The following is a 16,242-nucleotide window of genomic DNA, read 5'->3' as shown; positions in this document are numbered from 1 at the left end:
TCCTATAGACTTGTCACAGTCAGTACGACAGGTGTAGTCATTCATAGTCCACAGAAAGACAATAGGATGCGGTCACTGCCAAAAGCAGCTCACCACTAGCTTTGGCACCAAGGTTTCTCAGCACCTATGGAATATTGAGAGGTTCTGTGCCCTGTTTTGCATGTCTCCTCTCATTTTCATCAATTTTATTAATGTTCTATGTCATTGAACGATGGTAATAGACCGAATAAGGTTATTGTAATGAGAGTATTTGTACTGAGAGCTCAAAAAATACTTTTCATTTGATTCCTAAACATGCTGGGTTAGTTCCCTGGGTGGCCTGTGCTATGCAAGCATCGGAGGACGCGGCACACGGCATTTCCGGTTGGGGGCTACACTTCCCTGAATTCTGAGGAGTTTGTACAATAGGCTTAAGCGCCTGGCGGGACGACTGACGTTGGTAGAGTTTCGTCTGTTGTATGCAGGGCGAAACGACAACTCCACCATTGACGGTCCCAAGCCCGGGGCCCCATCTCGCAAGTCATGGGGAAGGAGGAGGGGGAGGAGTAACAACCTCGTAAAAAAACCTGGGTCCATCTGGCTCCGGGTGGTAGCACCCAGTTAGGGCTCCTACCTAGGGTTACAGGCGAAGCTCGGCCAACGGTCTCGAAGGCGGAAGAGGAACATCGCTTCCCAACGGCAGAGAGAACGGAAAAGCCACTGAAACATATCAGTTAGCGGCAGTACTCCATGTTAGGGGCAGCTACCAAAGGCGTCTGTGTCCCCATGTCAGGGGCGGCCTGAACACATCTTCTGGGGCTAACAACTTCAGTTGTATAACTGGACGAACATAAGCCGTCCCATCAAAAAAATTTTTTAGCTCATGGAATGGATCGCACTGTGGAATCGAGAGTACCCCAGGGGGACAATCCCCCTTTGACCAAGGTCGACGCAAGCAGGCATTCGGATTCTGGGGGACCTGCCAAAAAGTGCATAAGGGAAGAGTCGGAGCTCCCAAGAACCTCAAAGAAGATTTAAACTAAAAAGACTTTCAGAATTGGAACCATAAATGTACAGAGAATGATTAAGACTGGTAAACTTAAACAGGTAATAGATGAGATGAAAGAGAGAAGCATTGGAATATTAGTGATGCAAAAACAGTATACACTGACGAAGACACAGTGGAGTCAGAAGGCTTCATAATACTGAAGGGGAAACCAGGGGTTAAAGTGGGAAAGGAAAGAAATGCACCTAGATGCTTTCGTACAGGGTTCATAGTAGACAAGAGATACGAGGATGGCATAACTGAAATGAAGTGCAGAGCAGAAAGGATATCAACACTGACTTTTCAAGCAGGGAACAAAATGTATACAATAATAAATGGACATGCACCTACAAATGACAAGAACAGGAAAGACAAGAAAGTTGCTGATAGTTTCTGGGAAAGGCCAGATGATACACTGAAAAACATACCATATAGACATGTAAAGTAGTAGGAGATTATAATGCACAGATTGGAAGAGAGAAGCAACATAAAGAAGTAGTGGGCGAGTACCCTGCACACCAGCGGATAAACAAAAATGGAGAAAGGCTAATTGAACTCTGTCGAGAATACAAAATGAGACTGATGACAACACACTTCAGGGCCAAACCGTGTAAGAAAAAGACATGGGCAAACCCATGCACCCGCCTTGGGGGATTCCAAATTGACCACATAGCAATCAGCTGGACAAATTCTAAAGATATCATGAACACAAAGGTCAGGAAGAACACAAGAATAGAATCGGATCACTATCTTACAGAAGTTAAGTGCCTTTGGATTCCAAACAGGGACAGACTGCCACAGACGAACAGAAGAACAGAAAACATAAAGGTAGACAGAGACAAATTAAGACACAATAAATCCAGATATGAGGAAGGAATTGAATCATTCAATGAATGGGACGACATGAAGCGAAATATGGCGAAACAGTTTGAACTATGGGGAAAGGAAGAAAAGAAACAGAAGCACTGGTGGTGGAACAAGGAATGTGAGGAAGCGGTAGAGACTCGCAGGAAAGCCTGGAGAGACTGGAACAGCAAGAAGGATCCGGAAAAATGGGAAGTTTTCTTAGGAGCAAGAAAGGAAGCAGCCCGAACAATAAGATGGACCAGAAGACAGAAGATGAAGCAGGAACTGGACGAGATTAAGACCAACTTCAGGAGAAACAACAGCAGACACTTTTTCGGGAAATCCAAAAAGAATCTGATTGGATAAAAGGGTAGAGAACTGTTTATAAGAGATAAGAAAGGGGAGCTGGCTGTCAGTGCGAAGGAGAACCGTCGGAGTTTTGCAGAGCACTTTCACGACCTACTGAACTGTGAACCACCTGAAGAAGAGCTGGAACTGGGGACTGACACAGAAGAGAGAGAGCCACGCCCTCCAACCAGGGATGAAGTCGCACATGCCATAAGCGATCTGAAGAATAATAAGGCAACTGGAGAAGATGGTATAGCAGCCGAGATGATAAATTGGGGAGGCAACAAAGCAATAGACAACAAGACCAACGTAATTCATCAGATCTGGAGAACAAAGAAGTTGCCAGAAGGATGGAAGAATGCAATTGTAGTACCAATACATACTAAGGGGGACAAGAGAGATGCAAACAACTACAGAGGAATATCGCTACTAGAGGTCGGATACAAGGTGCTGTCAAAACTATAGCTCAAGAGAGTAGAAGAACAGGTAGAAAGTACAGTTGGCGGGATTCAGGAAGGGAAGAGGTTGTGTAGAGCAGATATTTATCCTGAAGCAACTGATAGAACATAGGGCCTTAAAAAACAAAAAGACAGTAATAACCTCCGTGGACTTCACAAAGGCATATGACTCCATCGACAGACAGATTCTTGTTAGGATACTGAAGAACAGAGGACTTGATGGAACTACACAAAAAAAATTCTGACAGACACAAAAGCAAGGGTGAGATTCAGAGGAGCACTGTCAAAAGAATTTGAGATCAAGACTGGTGTTAAACAGGGAGATGGATTGTCACCATTGTTGTTCAATATAGCACTGGACGAAGTGATCAGGCAGTGGAGAGCAATAAACGAGGAAATTGGAATACCAAAGGCCCATGTGAGGGACAAAAAGGACAACAGGGCCCAAGTGGACTGCCTAGCCTTTGCAGATGACGTAGCAATAGTAAGTGAGACGGAAGAAGACGCAAAGACACAACTCGACAACTTAAGTAAGGTAGCCAGAAAGGTGGGACTGAGGATCGCCTATAACAGGACAAAGACATTGAACACCACTGCAAACTGGGAAACACCGGGAGGCACTGTGCAAATGGTGGACAAATTTAAATATCTGGGAGAATTTATAACAGGAAGGGTCAGGAGCAAGGATGGAATAACAGAGAGGATAAAGAAGATGAGGTCAGCCTTCTGCATGACAAGAGAGATATACAATAAAAAGAATATATCCACAGAGGCAAAGAGAAGCCACTACAAGGCAACAGTGAGGAGTGCAGTATTATATGCTGCTGAGATGATAACACTAGGAAGAAATGGGGCAGAACAACTAGAGAAAGAAGAGAGAAGAATACTGAGAAAAATATTAGGTCCCAAAAGAGGTGGAGAGAGGTGGATGCGAAGACCTAGGGAAGAATTGTCCCGGAACATGAGAACAATATCCGGGGAAATCAGACTCAAAAGGGCAAAGTTTGCTGGGCATGTAGTTAGGATGAGTATGGACAGAATGACAAAGAGAGCGTGGGAAACAACAGGGAGGACAAGGGGAAAGACAGGAACCACGTGGATTGTTGAACTTCAGAAGGACTGATTGGAATTGGGGATCATGGTCGAAGGAAAGGAAAATTGGAGGAACAAATACACACCGACAAATATGCTGGAGATCAATGACAGTGAAGAATACAGGAAAAGATTAGAATGTCACCAGTGGAGCCGCCAGGACAAACGGAAACTGAAGATCTCGGAAGAAGAGCGGGAGAGGAGAAGAGAAGGAATGAAGAGGTTCTGGGAGAAGAAGAGGAGAATGCAGTCCACGAAGGGGCTACCCTTGGTCCTACAGAGGCTGTAACGCAAGAAGAAGGGCGAAACGACCTGCGAGGCGTCTGAGTGTCGCCGCAGTTTATGTGTTTACCGTTCCGGCGCGTCAGGAACGAAGATTCCTGGCACCGACTGGCTGCATTGTCCTCATGATTCTGAGAATACTTGTGGACTGTGACCTGCTGGGTGCGACTGTCTGGCGCCGGATGGCTGGTGGTCTAGGCATGTTGTTTTTGTAGCCGGTCAAACGGCGAATTCAGTGACCTCAGCTGAATAGCAGAGGCATGATTGGTGAACTCAAACTGAGGCTAGCTGACGTCATAAAGCACTTCTCAAAGTTGAGGGGAACAGTCGCTGTTGGCGTGAATGACGTTCTGAGACAGTGTGGGGGAATTCTGGAATCAGCACTGAATGCTGATTCGCGGTTTTCGAGAGTAGTAGGGAGTTCAGGAATGTTGACTTCGCTCTTGCGTTGTGCGGGCGCAGGAATTCGGGATCTGATCTTCATCTGAGTCGGGCAGTCTTTCGACTTAGTCGCACTTTTTTGGTAGAACTTAGAATTCTCGGACAGCCTTCGAGGTCAGGGGTTGAAACAGAGTTGATGCACAGCAGAAGTCAGCGCCTACATCATCAGAACGCTGCCTACTGACGACATGCTGCAGATTTCAGGTCTGGTACAATATTTTGCGGCTCCGACAATGTAAGACCTCATCAATTTTATACTGAATCCCTCATCAGCATGCGCGCTCGCTTTGCTACAAGTCCACCTTGCTTGCTTCTTTATGTGATCCCATTTGAGCTCTCACTACTAATTGCAATACTGCTATATAAATGGGAGATTAATATTTGATTCATTAGGACCTCCAGTCATTATTGTCACTCTGTTACATCATAGAAAGTAGGAGCCCCTTGTTCTCGAGCTAACTATTGTTGTTCTCATAATAGTTCAGTGTACCTTGTCCTTTAACCTAATGTGTGTGTCGACAATCATGTGCATTTATGTTCTGATGTATAATAAATCTCATTGTAATATTTAATCCGCATATCATTTCGTAGATATATGCAGAATCCCATTTCCTGTTGTTTATTATGATAAAGTCATCTTTTTTCTGAGTAGATTACGATTTTTATTAAATTATTGTGAGTGTGCACACCTTATTTTACCAACTAGCAGGGTCCACTATCATTTTCTTCCGTTACCGTTATGCGCATAATCAATTAGGTGGTAGATAAGGAGGGGGTCGACTGCATGTCTCGTTGTCATGCAAAATTCGTCTGAATTAAAGAGGTACAAACCTCTCAATATGTATGTACTACATGATAATACAATTCTTAAATCTGAAAAAACTTTAGGTAAATGCTATAAATTGTAGCGATGTCCATAAATTATTCTAATATATTCAAACAAGTCGACAGCATTTGTGATGAGATGTAGCAGATGACTTTTATTGTATTTAATGTACAGTACCGGTGGTACAAAAAGAATCAAAGGTAATCTCAGAAAGTGAAGAATTTGGCAGTTTGTTGTAGCTACACAGACGAGGAGTGCTGCATTATCCCCGATGAGACTGTTAATTCTCCAGTGTAGCTGCTGAACTGTTAGCTGACGCGCTGTCAGGTTTATGACTAGAGAGTAGGCAATGAGCTGACGCTGATTTCTGGCAGCACGGAGACGACCTTCTGGAACTCGCTGACTTCACAGCAATAGCCGAAGCCTTTCTTCTGGTCGTTGGGTTCCCAAGTGACCCAGCTGAGCTTGCTGCACACGTCAGGACACAGGTAGTAGTCGTCTCCGGGGTCGGACACATACGGATTGTTGATACCGATCAGAACGACGCCCGCGTCGTTGGCTGCGTCGTGCACCAACTTCCAGTACAGCTTCGGCACGGGGATCTGCTTGGTGTCGGCCACCAAGTACAGCTCTGTCTCCACGCCGTCCACGTTGGGCAGCGTGGCGACGCCGTAGGTTCCAGTGTATACCGTCAGGTCGGCACCTTTCTTGCTCGCGTAGTCGCGTACGTTGCTCTCCACCGTTTCCCAGTTGGCACCATTGAAGGTCTGCCACTGAGGTGCCGCGTTGAGGAACCAGAAGGTGGCGGTCTGCTGCGTGCCGAACACCCAGTCGGCCTTGGCAGACAGGTGGCCCCTAGACAAGTAGTAGTCGCCAGACGTGACGTACTGGTCCCCCAGCTCGCTCGAACCGAGGATCTCCGAAATAGTCTCGCGCTGTTTTTTCTGTGTGTACGCCGTGTTTACGTCTATGTCGCCGAAGAAGTCGCCTTGCTGTGAACAAAAAAATTTCAAAATGGCTGGTTACAATGACTGTGTTTTTACAGCGTTTGCATCTTCACACCACAATGACCTTCACACATGCATGTCTGAAGGGAGAGACAGTGTTCTGATTAGAACGGTGATAAATGCTGCGAAATGAATTCGCATTTCATGATTCCGAACTGATGTCAGCTGTTTGCGACACAAGAAAATTGGTGTCATATCGAGACTCGAATCCAGATTTCCCGCTCGTCGCGAGCGGTCGCCTTAACCATTGCGGCTATTCGAACACGCCTCCAGGACCGATCCAAACGTCCAAATCTCACGTTGTAAAAATTCATGATTCGAGTCCCGGTCCGATACAAATTTTTATGTCTCATAAACAGCTGACGTCAGTTCGGTCGGATTCAAGATATACGAATCCGTTTCCTAATAGTTCAAAAGTTTCCTATGTTGAGCTAGTTTGACCAGACAAACGGACAACTTTTTGATTATATTTTCCACCAGATCAGTCGCATCGGATTCTCGCACCTTCTGCTAACGTGCTGCGTTCTTTAATTCCGAGTATATGGTAAACACTGCAGTAACGAGTTTTTCCTCCATTCGCTTCTACAATACCCGATCGATGATTGGGGCTGGTGTTTCGAGAAGGAAAGCAAGTGGGTTACGTCAAGTGTCCCCCTAACGACGGCGGTGGAGAGGATTCAGATTTCTATCTATTTTTCTAATTTACAGTGCTGAAATATTTGTTTCTCTCATACATATGGGTTTTACTTCAGAAATGACTGAATACGCCGCACCACGAAGGAGTTATTCAAATAGGACGGAAATCGGTAGATGTGATATATGTGTGCAGACAAACAGTTTCAGAAAAATGGGATGGTTTACTCAAACTGAGCAGGTCCACAACGCGTTGGTCCACCTCTGGCCCTTATGCAAACAGTTATTAGTCTTGGCATTTATTGACAGAGTTACTAGACGTCCTCCTGAGCGATATCGTGGCAATTCAGAGGTGGACCGACGCGTTATGGACTCGCTCAGTTTGTAAAGCTCTCTTTCTTGAATATATATTCAATTTTTCTGAAACTGTAACCATTTGTTTGTCTATACATGTACATCATGTCGACCGATTTCCGTCCCATTCGGGTAATTCCTCTGTGGTGAGTAGTGTTATTGTCATAGAGTGTATCTACCGATTCATGGAAAATGTCTACAGAAGATGACACGGAGATGAACGGCTTCTAAAACAGGTGAATAAGTTCGTAAATTCTACCGGAAGAACACGTGGCCAGGTTCTCGCCAGTGCCACCTGCTGCAGGAATAGGAGTTTAATTTCAATCCTGAATACGTTAATATAGGTATTTCACAGTTTCTTTACATCACCTTACGTACTATTTGTCCAGTCCTGACAAACCTCAACCATCTGGTGAGCAAGATGTATGAGACAGGCGAAATACCCTCAGACTTCAAGAAGAATATAATAATTCCAATCCCAAAGAAAGCAGGTGTTGACAGATGTGAAAATTACCGAACTATCAGTTTAATAAGCCACAGCTGCAAAATACTAACGCGAATTCTTTACAGACGAATGGAAAAACTGATAGAAGCCGACCTCGGGGAAGATTAGTTTGGATTCCGTAGAAATGTTGGAACACGTGAGGCAATACTAACCCTACTGTGGGGCGGCGGGTGGAATTTAATTGTTAATATAAATAGAATGTTATGTAGAAAAGATGCATTTCCCGGCCGATGCACCATATGTGGGGCGGCGGGTGGAATTTATTTCTTAATATATATAGAATGTAAAGTAGAAAAGATGCATTTCTTGGCCGATTAACCATATGTGGGGTGGTGGGTGGATTTAATTGTTATAAAAATGTTCCTATTATTTATGAAGTCTTTTGCCGTTCTCAACACTGGCTCTCTAACTACAATATTGGCAACCAGAAAGTGATTAGCAAAACGTGAAGCCTGTAATTAGAATTCCTAGTGCCCACTTCATCTGAGAAATACATTTATAGCTACAGCTCATAGCTCTGAGGAATTAGGAGATTGTCTGGGATTCATAATCAAAAACGATTCTCTATAAAAGGTTCACTATATTCTGAAAGTCACAGACCAAAAAGAATTCCACACAATCCAACTACCATAGCAGTTCAGAGTCTAATGCGCTGATGCAACTATAACTCATCATCATCATCATTTAAGACTGATTATGCCTTTCAGCGTTCAGTCTGGAGCATAGCCCCCCTTATACAGTTCCTCCATGATCCCCTATTCAGTGCTAACATTGGTGCCTCTTCTGATATTAAACCTATTACTTCAAAATCATTCTTAACCGAATCCAGATACCTTCTCCTCGGTCTGCCCCGACTCCTCCTACCCTCTACTGCTGAATCTATGAGTCTCTTGGGTAACCTTGCTTCTCCCATGCGTGTAACATGACCCCACCATCTAAGCCTGTTCGCCCTGACTGCTACATCTATAGAGTTCATTCCCAGTTTTTCTTTGATTTCCTCATTGTGGACACCCTCCTGCCATTGTTCCCATCTACTAGTACCTGCAATCATCCTAGCTACTTTCATATATGTAACCTCAACCTTGTTGATAAGGTAGCCTGAATCCACCCAGCTTTCGCTCCCATACAACAAAGTTGGTCGAAAGATTGAACGGTGCACAGATAACTTAGTCTTGGTACTGACTTCCTTCTTGCAGAAGAGAGTAGATCGTAGCTGAGCGCTCACTGCATTAGCTTTGCTACACCTCGCTTCCAGTTCTTTCACTATGTTGCCATCCTGTGAGAATATGCATCCTAAGTACTTGAAATCGTCCACCTGTTCTAACTTTGTTCCTCCTATTTGGCACTCAATCCGTTTATATTTCTTTCCCACTGACATTACTTTCGTTTTGGAGATGCTAATCTTCATACCATAGTCCTTACATTTCTGATCTAGCTCTGAAATATTACTTTGCAAACTTAAAATCGAATCTGACATCACAACTAAGTCATCCGCATATGCAAGACTGCTTATTTTGTGTTCACATATCTTAATCTCACCCAGCCAGTCTATTGTTTTCAACATATGATCCATAAATAATATGAACAACAGTGGAGACAGGTTGCAGCCTTGTCTTACCTCTGAAACTACTCGGAACCATGAACTCAATTTACTGTCTACTCTAACTGCTGCCTGACTATCCATGTAAAGACCTTTAATTGCTTGCAAAAGTTTGCCTCCTATTCCATAATCTTGTAGAACAGACAATAACTTCCTCCTAGGAACCCGGTCATATGCCTTTTCTAGATCTATAAAGCATAGATACAATTCTCTGTTCCACTCATAACACTTCTCCATTATTTGCCGTAAGCTAAAGATCTGGTCCTGACAACCTCTAAGAGGCCTAAACCCACACTGATTTTCATCCAATTGGTCCTCAACTAATACTCGCACTTTCCTTTCAACAATACCTGAGAAGATTTTACCCACAACGCTGATTAAAGAGATACCTCTGTAGTTGTTACAATCTTTTCTGTTTCTATGTTTAAAGATTGGTGTGATTACTGCTTTTGTCCAGTCTGATGGAACCTGTCCCAACTCCCAGGCCATTTCAATTATCCTGTGTAGCCATTTAAGACCTGACATTCCACTGTATTTGATGAGTTCCGACTTAATTTCATCCACCCCAGCCGCTTTATTGCACTAAAATCTATTGACCATTTTTTCCACTTCCTCAAATGTGATCCTATTTCCATCATCATTCCTATCCCATTCTACCTCGAAATCTGAAACATTACTGATCGCATTTTCACCTACATTGAGCAACTCTTCAAAATATTCCCTCCATCTGCCCAAGGCATCCGCAGGATTCACCAGCAGTTTTCCTGACCTGTCCAAAATACTTGTCATTTCCTTCTTACCTCCCTTTCGAAGACTGCTAATTACACTCCAGAATGGTTTTCTAGCAGCTTGATCCATAGTCTCCAACCTGTTTCCAAAGTCTTCCCACGATTTCTTCTTGGATGCTGCAATTATCTGATTGGCTTTGTTTCTTTCTTGAACATAACTTTCTCTGTCTACCTGGGTTCTGGTATGTAGCCATTTTTGATACGCCTTCTTTTTCCTTTTACAGGCTGCCTTGACTGTATCATTCCACCAAGCTGTTTGCTTCATCCTACTTTTACACACTACTGTTCCGAGACATTCTTTAGCCACTTCTAGTACTGTGTCCCTGTACCTTGTCCATTCCTTTTCCAATGATTGTAATTGACTACATTCAACTAACTGGTACCTTTCTGAGATCGCTGTTATGTACTTGTGCCTGATTTCCTTATCCTGAAGTTTCTCCACTCTTATCCTCCTACATATGGACCTGACCTCGTGCACTTTCGGCCTCACAATCCCAATTTCACTGCAGATTAAATAATGATCAGTGTCATCAAAGAATCCCCTGAATACACGTGTGTCCCTCACAGCCTTCCTGAATTCCTGATCTGTTATTATATAGTCAATGACAGGTCTGGTTCCCCTGCCTTCCCAAGTATACCGGTGAATGTTCTTATGTTTAAAAAAGGAGTTTGTGATTACTAAGCCCATACTGGCACAGAAATCGAAGAGTTGTTTCCCGTTCCTGTTGGCCTCCATATCCTCTCCAAATTTACCCATAACCTTCTCATACCCTTCTGTTCGATTTCCAATCCTGGCGTTAAAATCACCCATGAGCAGAACACTGTCCTTGTCCTTTACTCTAACAACTACATCACTGAGTGTCTCATAAAAACTATCCATCTTATCTTGATCTGTCCCTTCACAATGCGAATATACTGACACAATCCTAATTTTCTTGCTAGACACTGTCAAATCTATCCACATCAGTCGTTCGTTTACATGCCTTATTGCAACTACGCTGGGTTCCATTTCTTTCCTGATGTAAAGCCCTACATCCCATTGTGCTATTCCTGCTTTGACTCCGGACAGGTAGACCTTGTATTCTCCCACTTCCTCTTCTTTCTCACCCCTTACCCAAATGTCACTAACAGCTAAAACATCCAGCCCCATCTTACTTGCAGCCTCTGCCAGCTCTACCTTCTTCCCAGAGCAGCTCCCATTGATATTAATAGCTCCCCATCTCATTACCATTTGTTTGCCAAGTCGTATCTTAGGAGTCCCTGCTTTGTCAGTTAGAGGTGGGACTCCGTCACCTCCAAAGGTCCGAGGCATTTTGCTCTGATTGTTGCCAGCATCATATTTAAAGTACCAGGGAAGCAGGTTGCTAGCCTTACTTGCCCCGAGTCCCATTGGGTTTTACCCCTAACGGCTGAGGGACTAAACGGTGGATTTGGTAGTCTTTGCCGTATGAGCACAAAGGTGACCACGACTCAGAATATGTCCGAGATGCCCAGCCTTATTCCAAAGTAACTGGTATCCCGACTGTCGGGACCACTTACTTGGCCACTCGTACATTGCCCGTGGTTCATGAACTAGGACATGACTACAGGAACCCACACCATGAACCACTGCAACTATAACTGTTCAAATTAAATGTTTAAGTGAATGCTTGCCACCATAATTTGATGATAATGTTCATCAAACGCGGCGGCACGTGAAAATACGACATACGCAAACTGAAGATAGATCATTAAAGTCATCCCAGAATTAACACTTCACTCGAAAACGATTTCATGGTTACGCGTATCTCGAGTAATTTATTACGACATCCGAGGCTGTTTATAGCAATCATACCGACGCGACGCGACTCCCGGCACAGGTGGTGTGCTAAGCAGCGTCTGGAGAGAACTGGGCCTTTTTCTCTCGCGCCGCGTTCTTACATATAAAGCCGCGGTGCGGATGGCTAAGGGAACGACTGATCAATTCCGCTCTACCGGCTAGCCGCTGGGCTAGTAATGCACCACTTTAAGTTAACGAATAAATCATCGCTTCCTTTGCTGATGGCCAATGAAGCTCTCAATTTACATGTGCAATCAGCACACAGGCAAGTAATCATATTAAAAGTCTGAGTGGCTAAGTCAAATATTTTTGGCGAGAGAATTAATTTAATTACACTACACGCAGTAGACGAGCTCTGAACTTGCCCTTTGGAGATACGCTATTGCTATAGTTTTATAGTTATTCAATTGAAACTTCTCACATCTTTATGATTATAGCGGATCTCTCTTCTACTTAACTTTAAACACCCTAGCCTTATTTATTCACCTAATTAATCTATCTTGCTTCCTTAATTTATAAGACAAAAACCAGAAAATCATGAATTTCAACAAAATTTTTAATTTGTGAGATCCATAATACTGTTTCTACTAAATTAGTATGAATAAGGAATCTAAATATAAAATGTTAAGTTTCTAGCTCTTTTCTGTTGCGCCAATGATTTTTACAGAAAAACGTCCAAATTTCGAAAATGGTTAAAGCTATTGAACTAATATTCAACACATATTGATTTAGTATTACTCCTGACATGCTAGAAACGTTTCAGGTTATTTACTTGATTTTTAAAGTATTGCGCAACATTTATGACGTCAGAGCTAATTACAGCGGACTAGGCTGACACACAATGGAAAGACTGATGTGAATTTTATACGGCGTGAGTACGCTGCTTCCCTACACTACGACTTATCTTAGAAGAAAGATTAAGGAAAAGCAAACCTACGTTTCTAGCATTTGTAGACTTGGAGAAAGCTTTTGACGATGTTGATTGCAATACTCTCTTTCAAATTCTGAAGGTGGCAGGGGTAAAATACAGGGAGCGAAAGGCTATTTACAATTTGTACAGAATTTGTTATTCAATCTGTATATTGAGCAAGCGATAAAGGAAACAAAAGAAAAGTTCAGAGTAGGTATTAAAATCCATGGAGAAGAAATAAAAACCTTGAGCAGAGCCGATGTCAGAGACAGCAAAGGACTTGGAAGAGCAGTTGAACGGAATGGACAGTGTCTTGATAGGAGGGTATAAGATGAACATCAACAAAAGCAAAACGAGGATAATGAAATGTAGTCGAATTAAGTCGGGTGATGCTGAGGGAATTAGATTAGGAAATGAGACACTTAAAGTAGTAAATGAGTTTTGCTATTTGGGGAGCAAAATAACTGATGATGGCCGAAGTAGAAAGGACATAAAATGTAGACTGGCAACGGCAAGGAAAGCGTTTCTGAAGAAGAAAAATTTGTTAACATCTAGTATAGATTTAAATGTCAGGAAGTCGTTTCTGAAAGTATTTGTATGGAGTGCAGCCATGTATGGAAGTGAAACGTGGACAATAAATAGTTTAGACAAGAAGAGAATAGAAGCTTTCGAAATGTGGTGCTACAGAAGAATGCTGAAGATTAGATGGGTAGATCACATAACTAATTAGGAGGTACTGAATAGAACTGGGGAGAAGAGGAGCTTGTGGCACAACTTGACTAGAAGAAGGGATCGGTTGGTAGGACATGTTCTGAGACATCGAGGGATCACCAATTTAGTATTGGAGGGCAGCGTGGGGGGTAAAAATCGTAGAGAGAGACCAAGAGATGAATACACTAAGTGGATTCAGAAGGATGTAGGCTGCGGTAGGTACTGGGAGATGAAGAAGCTTGCACAGGATAGAGTAGCATGGAGAGCTGCATCAAACCAGTCTCAGGACTGAAGACCACAACAACAACAATAACAACAACGTACTATCTAAGTGAACTTTTTCGTCAAGTCGAGTTCCAATTCTCTGACCCAGATTTGTCCATTCCGAGCTAAGTGTACGCCTTTTATGACCGAAAAATCGCTGGACTTTGAACATTAAGCATTCCACCTTCCTTCCATTCAGACCCCAACAACACAGTAGCCATGGGGCTACGCAGCTAAACGTCTCTATCCAACCTACGAGTTATCGTCAAACGAAGCCATCTGCATGCATACTATTACCCTTAGAAAGGATACAGGTGTAACTCGTCACCCCACGTGATTACTTACGTTTTGGGGATGTTTATTTTTGATATTGGTAGACCTGATGCTTAATGTGTTATCAGCTATGCCCCAGATGTATTTTTTGCTGGCTGCGTTTAACAAACTACTCCTATTAAAGAGGAGAACCATATATGTTGGAATAAGGCGTTATCCCTGTATCCAACTACATAAATACATTTTTGTGATAACTTTCAATTTCGGATTATAGCGGCTAGCATTAGCGTGAAATTAATAGGTGCAAACCAAGGGAGCGTTCTAAATATGTGAAAGAATGACTTGGAAGCAGATAGCCAAGATAACAACAATCAATTTGAAGATAATTTTGAAGTTCTCTCAGATCATGGAAGTGTTATTTCTTAGCGTCAATTGTTTGACATAAAGGATATTAATGATACTGTGGGTCAGCAATATACATTGAAGGGCCGAAGAAACTACACACCTGTCTAATATTGTGTATGGCACCCGCAAACACGGAGAAGTGTCACGGCGTGGTATGGACTCGACTAATGTTTGAAGTAGTGCTGGAGAAAACTGACACCATGAATCCTGCAGGACTGTCCAATAAATCCGTAAGAGTACGAGGGTGGGGAGATCTCTTCTGAACAGCAAGTTGCAAGCCTTCCCAGATATGCTCAATAATGTTCATGTCTGGGGAGTTTGGTGGCCATCAGAAGTGTTTAAACTCAGAAGAATGTTCCTGGAGCCACTCTGTAGCAGTTATGGACGTGTGGGGTGTCGCATTGTCCTGCTGGAATTGCCCAAGTCCGTCGGAATGCACAATGGACATGAATGGACGCATATGACCAGCCAGGATACTTACTTACGTGTCACCTATCAGAGTCGTATCTAGACGCATCAGGAGACCACCATATCACTCCAACTGCACACGCCCCACACCATTCCAGAGCCTACACCAGCTTGAACAGTCCCCTGCTAACATGCAGGGCCCATGGATTCATGAGGGTGTCTCCATACCCGTACACATCCAGCCAGCCGATACTATTTGAAACGAGACTCGTGCTGCCAGGCAACATGTTTCCAGTCATCATTAGTCCAAATTCGGTATTTCGGACCAGGCTAGGCGTAAATCAAGTAGAGCTTCGGCTGCGAAACCCCATATCGATGATGTTTCATTGAATGGCTCGCACGCTCACACTTGTTGATAAGCCCAGCATAGAAATCTGCAGCAATTTGCGGAAGGGCTGCACTTCTGTCACGTTGAACGATTCTCTTCAGTCGTCGTTGGTCCCGTTCTTGCAGGATCTTTTTCCGGACGCAGCGTTGTCGGAGATTCGATGTTTTAGCGGATTCCTGATATTCACGGTACACTCCTGATATGGTCGTGCTGGAAAATCCTCACTTCATCGCTACCTCGGAGGTGCTGCGTCCCATCGCTCGTGCGCGTTCAAACTCACTTAAATCTTGATAACCTGCCATTGTAGCAGCAGTAAGCGATCTAACAACTGCGCCAGACACTTTTTGTCTTATATAAGCGTTCCCGACCGCAGTGCCGTGTTCCGTCTGTTTACATATCTCTGTATGTGAATACGCATGCCTACACCAGTTTCTTTGGCGCTTCAGTATATATTTAAGAAGTATGTTTATGTGTCGTACGAAGGAACCTCCCAAAACTAGAACAATCACCAGAAACATAATAGTCAGAATTCCGAGTGTCAAGGAACGGCAAAGACTCTTTCTAGACAGAGGAATTCTTAGAATGTACTGTTCGATGACAATATCTTCCATCAAATTGTAGCCCACACCAACCAATAAATTGAGAGACTTAAGCTGAAGTACAAACATGCTGTATATGTTGAAGCAGCTGATAAGGAGGGAATATGTTCCCTTATTTTAACTCTGTACATCTCATGAGTACGAAAGGACTCCTATTTGTACATGAATGATATGTTTTCGAAATAAGGACCCAGAATGTACAAGTGTATCATGAGTGAGTCAAGATTTAGGTTTCTACCCAACTGTACAATATCCGTTGAC

General features: G+C 43.3%; 1 protein-coding gene across 1 annotated transcript in view; it reads right to left on the bottom strand.

Annotated features, from left to right (window-relative positions):
- Positions 1-5,457: 5,457 nt before the first annotated feature.
- The window catches only part of LOC126161954 (uncharacterized), a 45,113-nt gene continuing 34,328 nt past the window's right edge, over positions 5,458-16,242 (bottom strand). The window contains exon 4 of the mRNA XM_049918138.1: positions 5,458-6,309. Within this exon, the coding sequence (XP_049774095.1) occupies positions 5,653-6,309 (657 nt within the window). The 3' untranslated portion in view covers positions 5,458-5,652. The remainder of the gene's footprint in view (positions 6,310-16,242) is intronic.

The sequence above is a fragment of the Schistocerca cancellata genome, chromosome 1, assembly GCF_023864275.1.
Source record: "Schistocerca cancellata isolate TAMUIC-IGC-003103 chromosome 1, iqSchCanc2.1, whole genome shotgun sequence".
In the NCBI taxonomy this organism is placed as follows: Eukaryota; Metazoa; Arthropoda; class Insecta; order Orthoptera; family Acrididae; genus Schistocerca; species Schistocerca cancellata.
The sequence above is the reverse complement of the archived record's forward strand: the minus strand, read 5'-3'. Positions and strand labels throughout refer to the sequence as shown.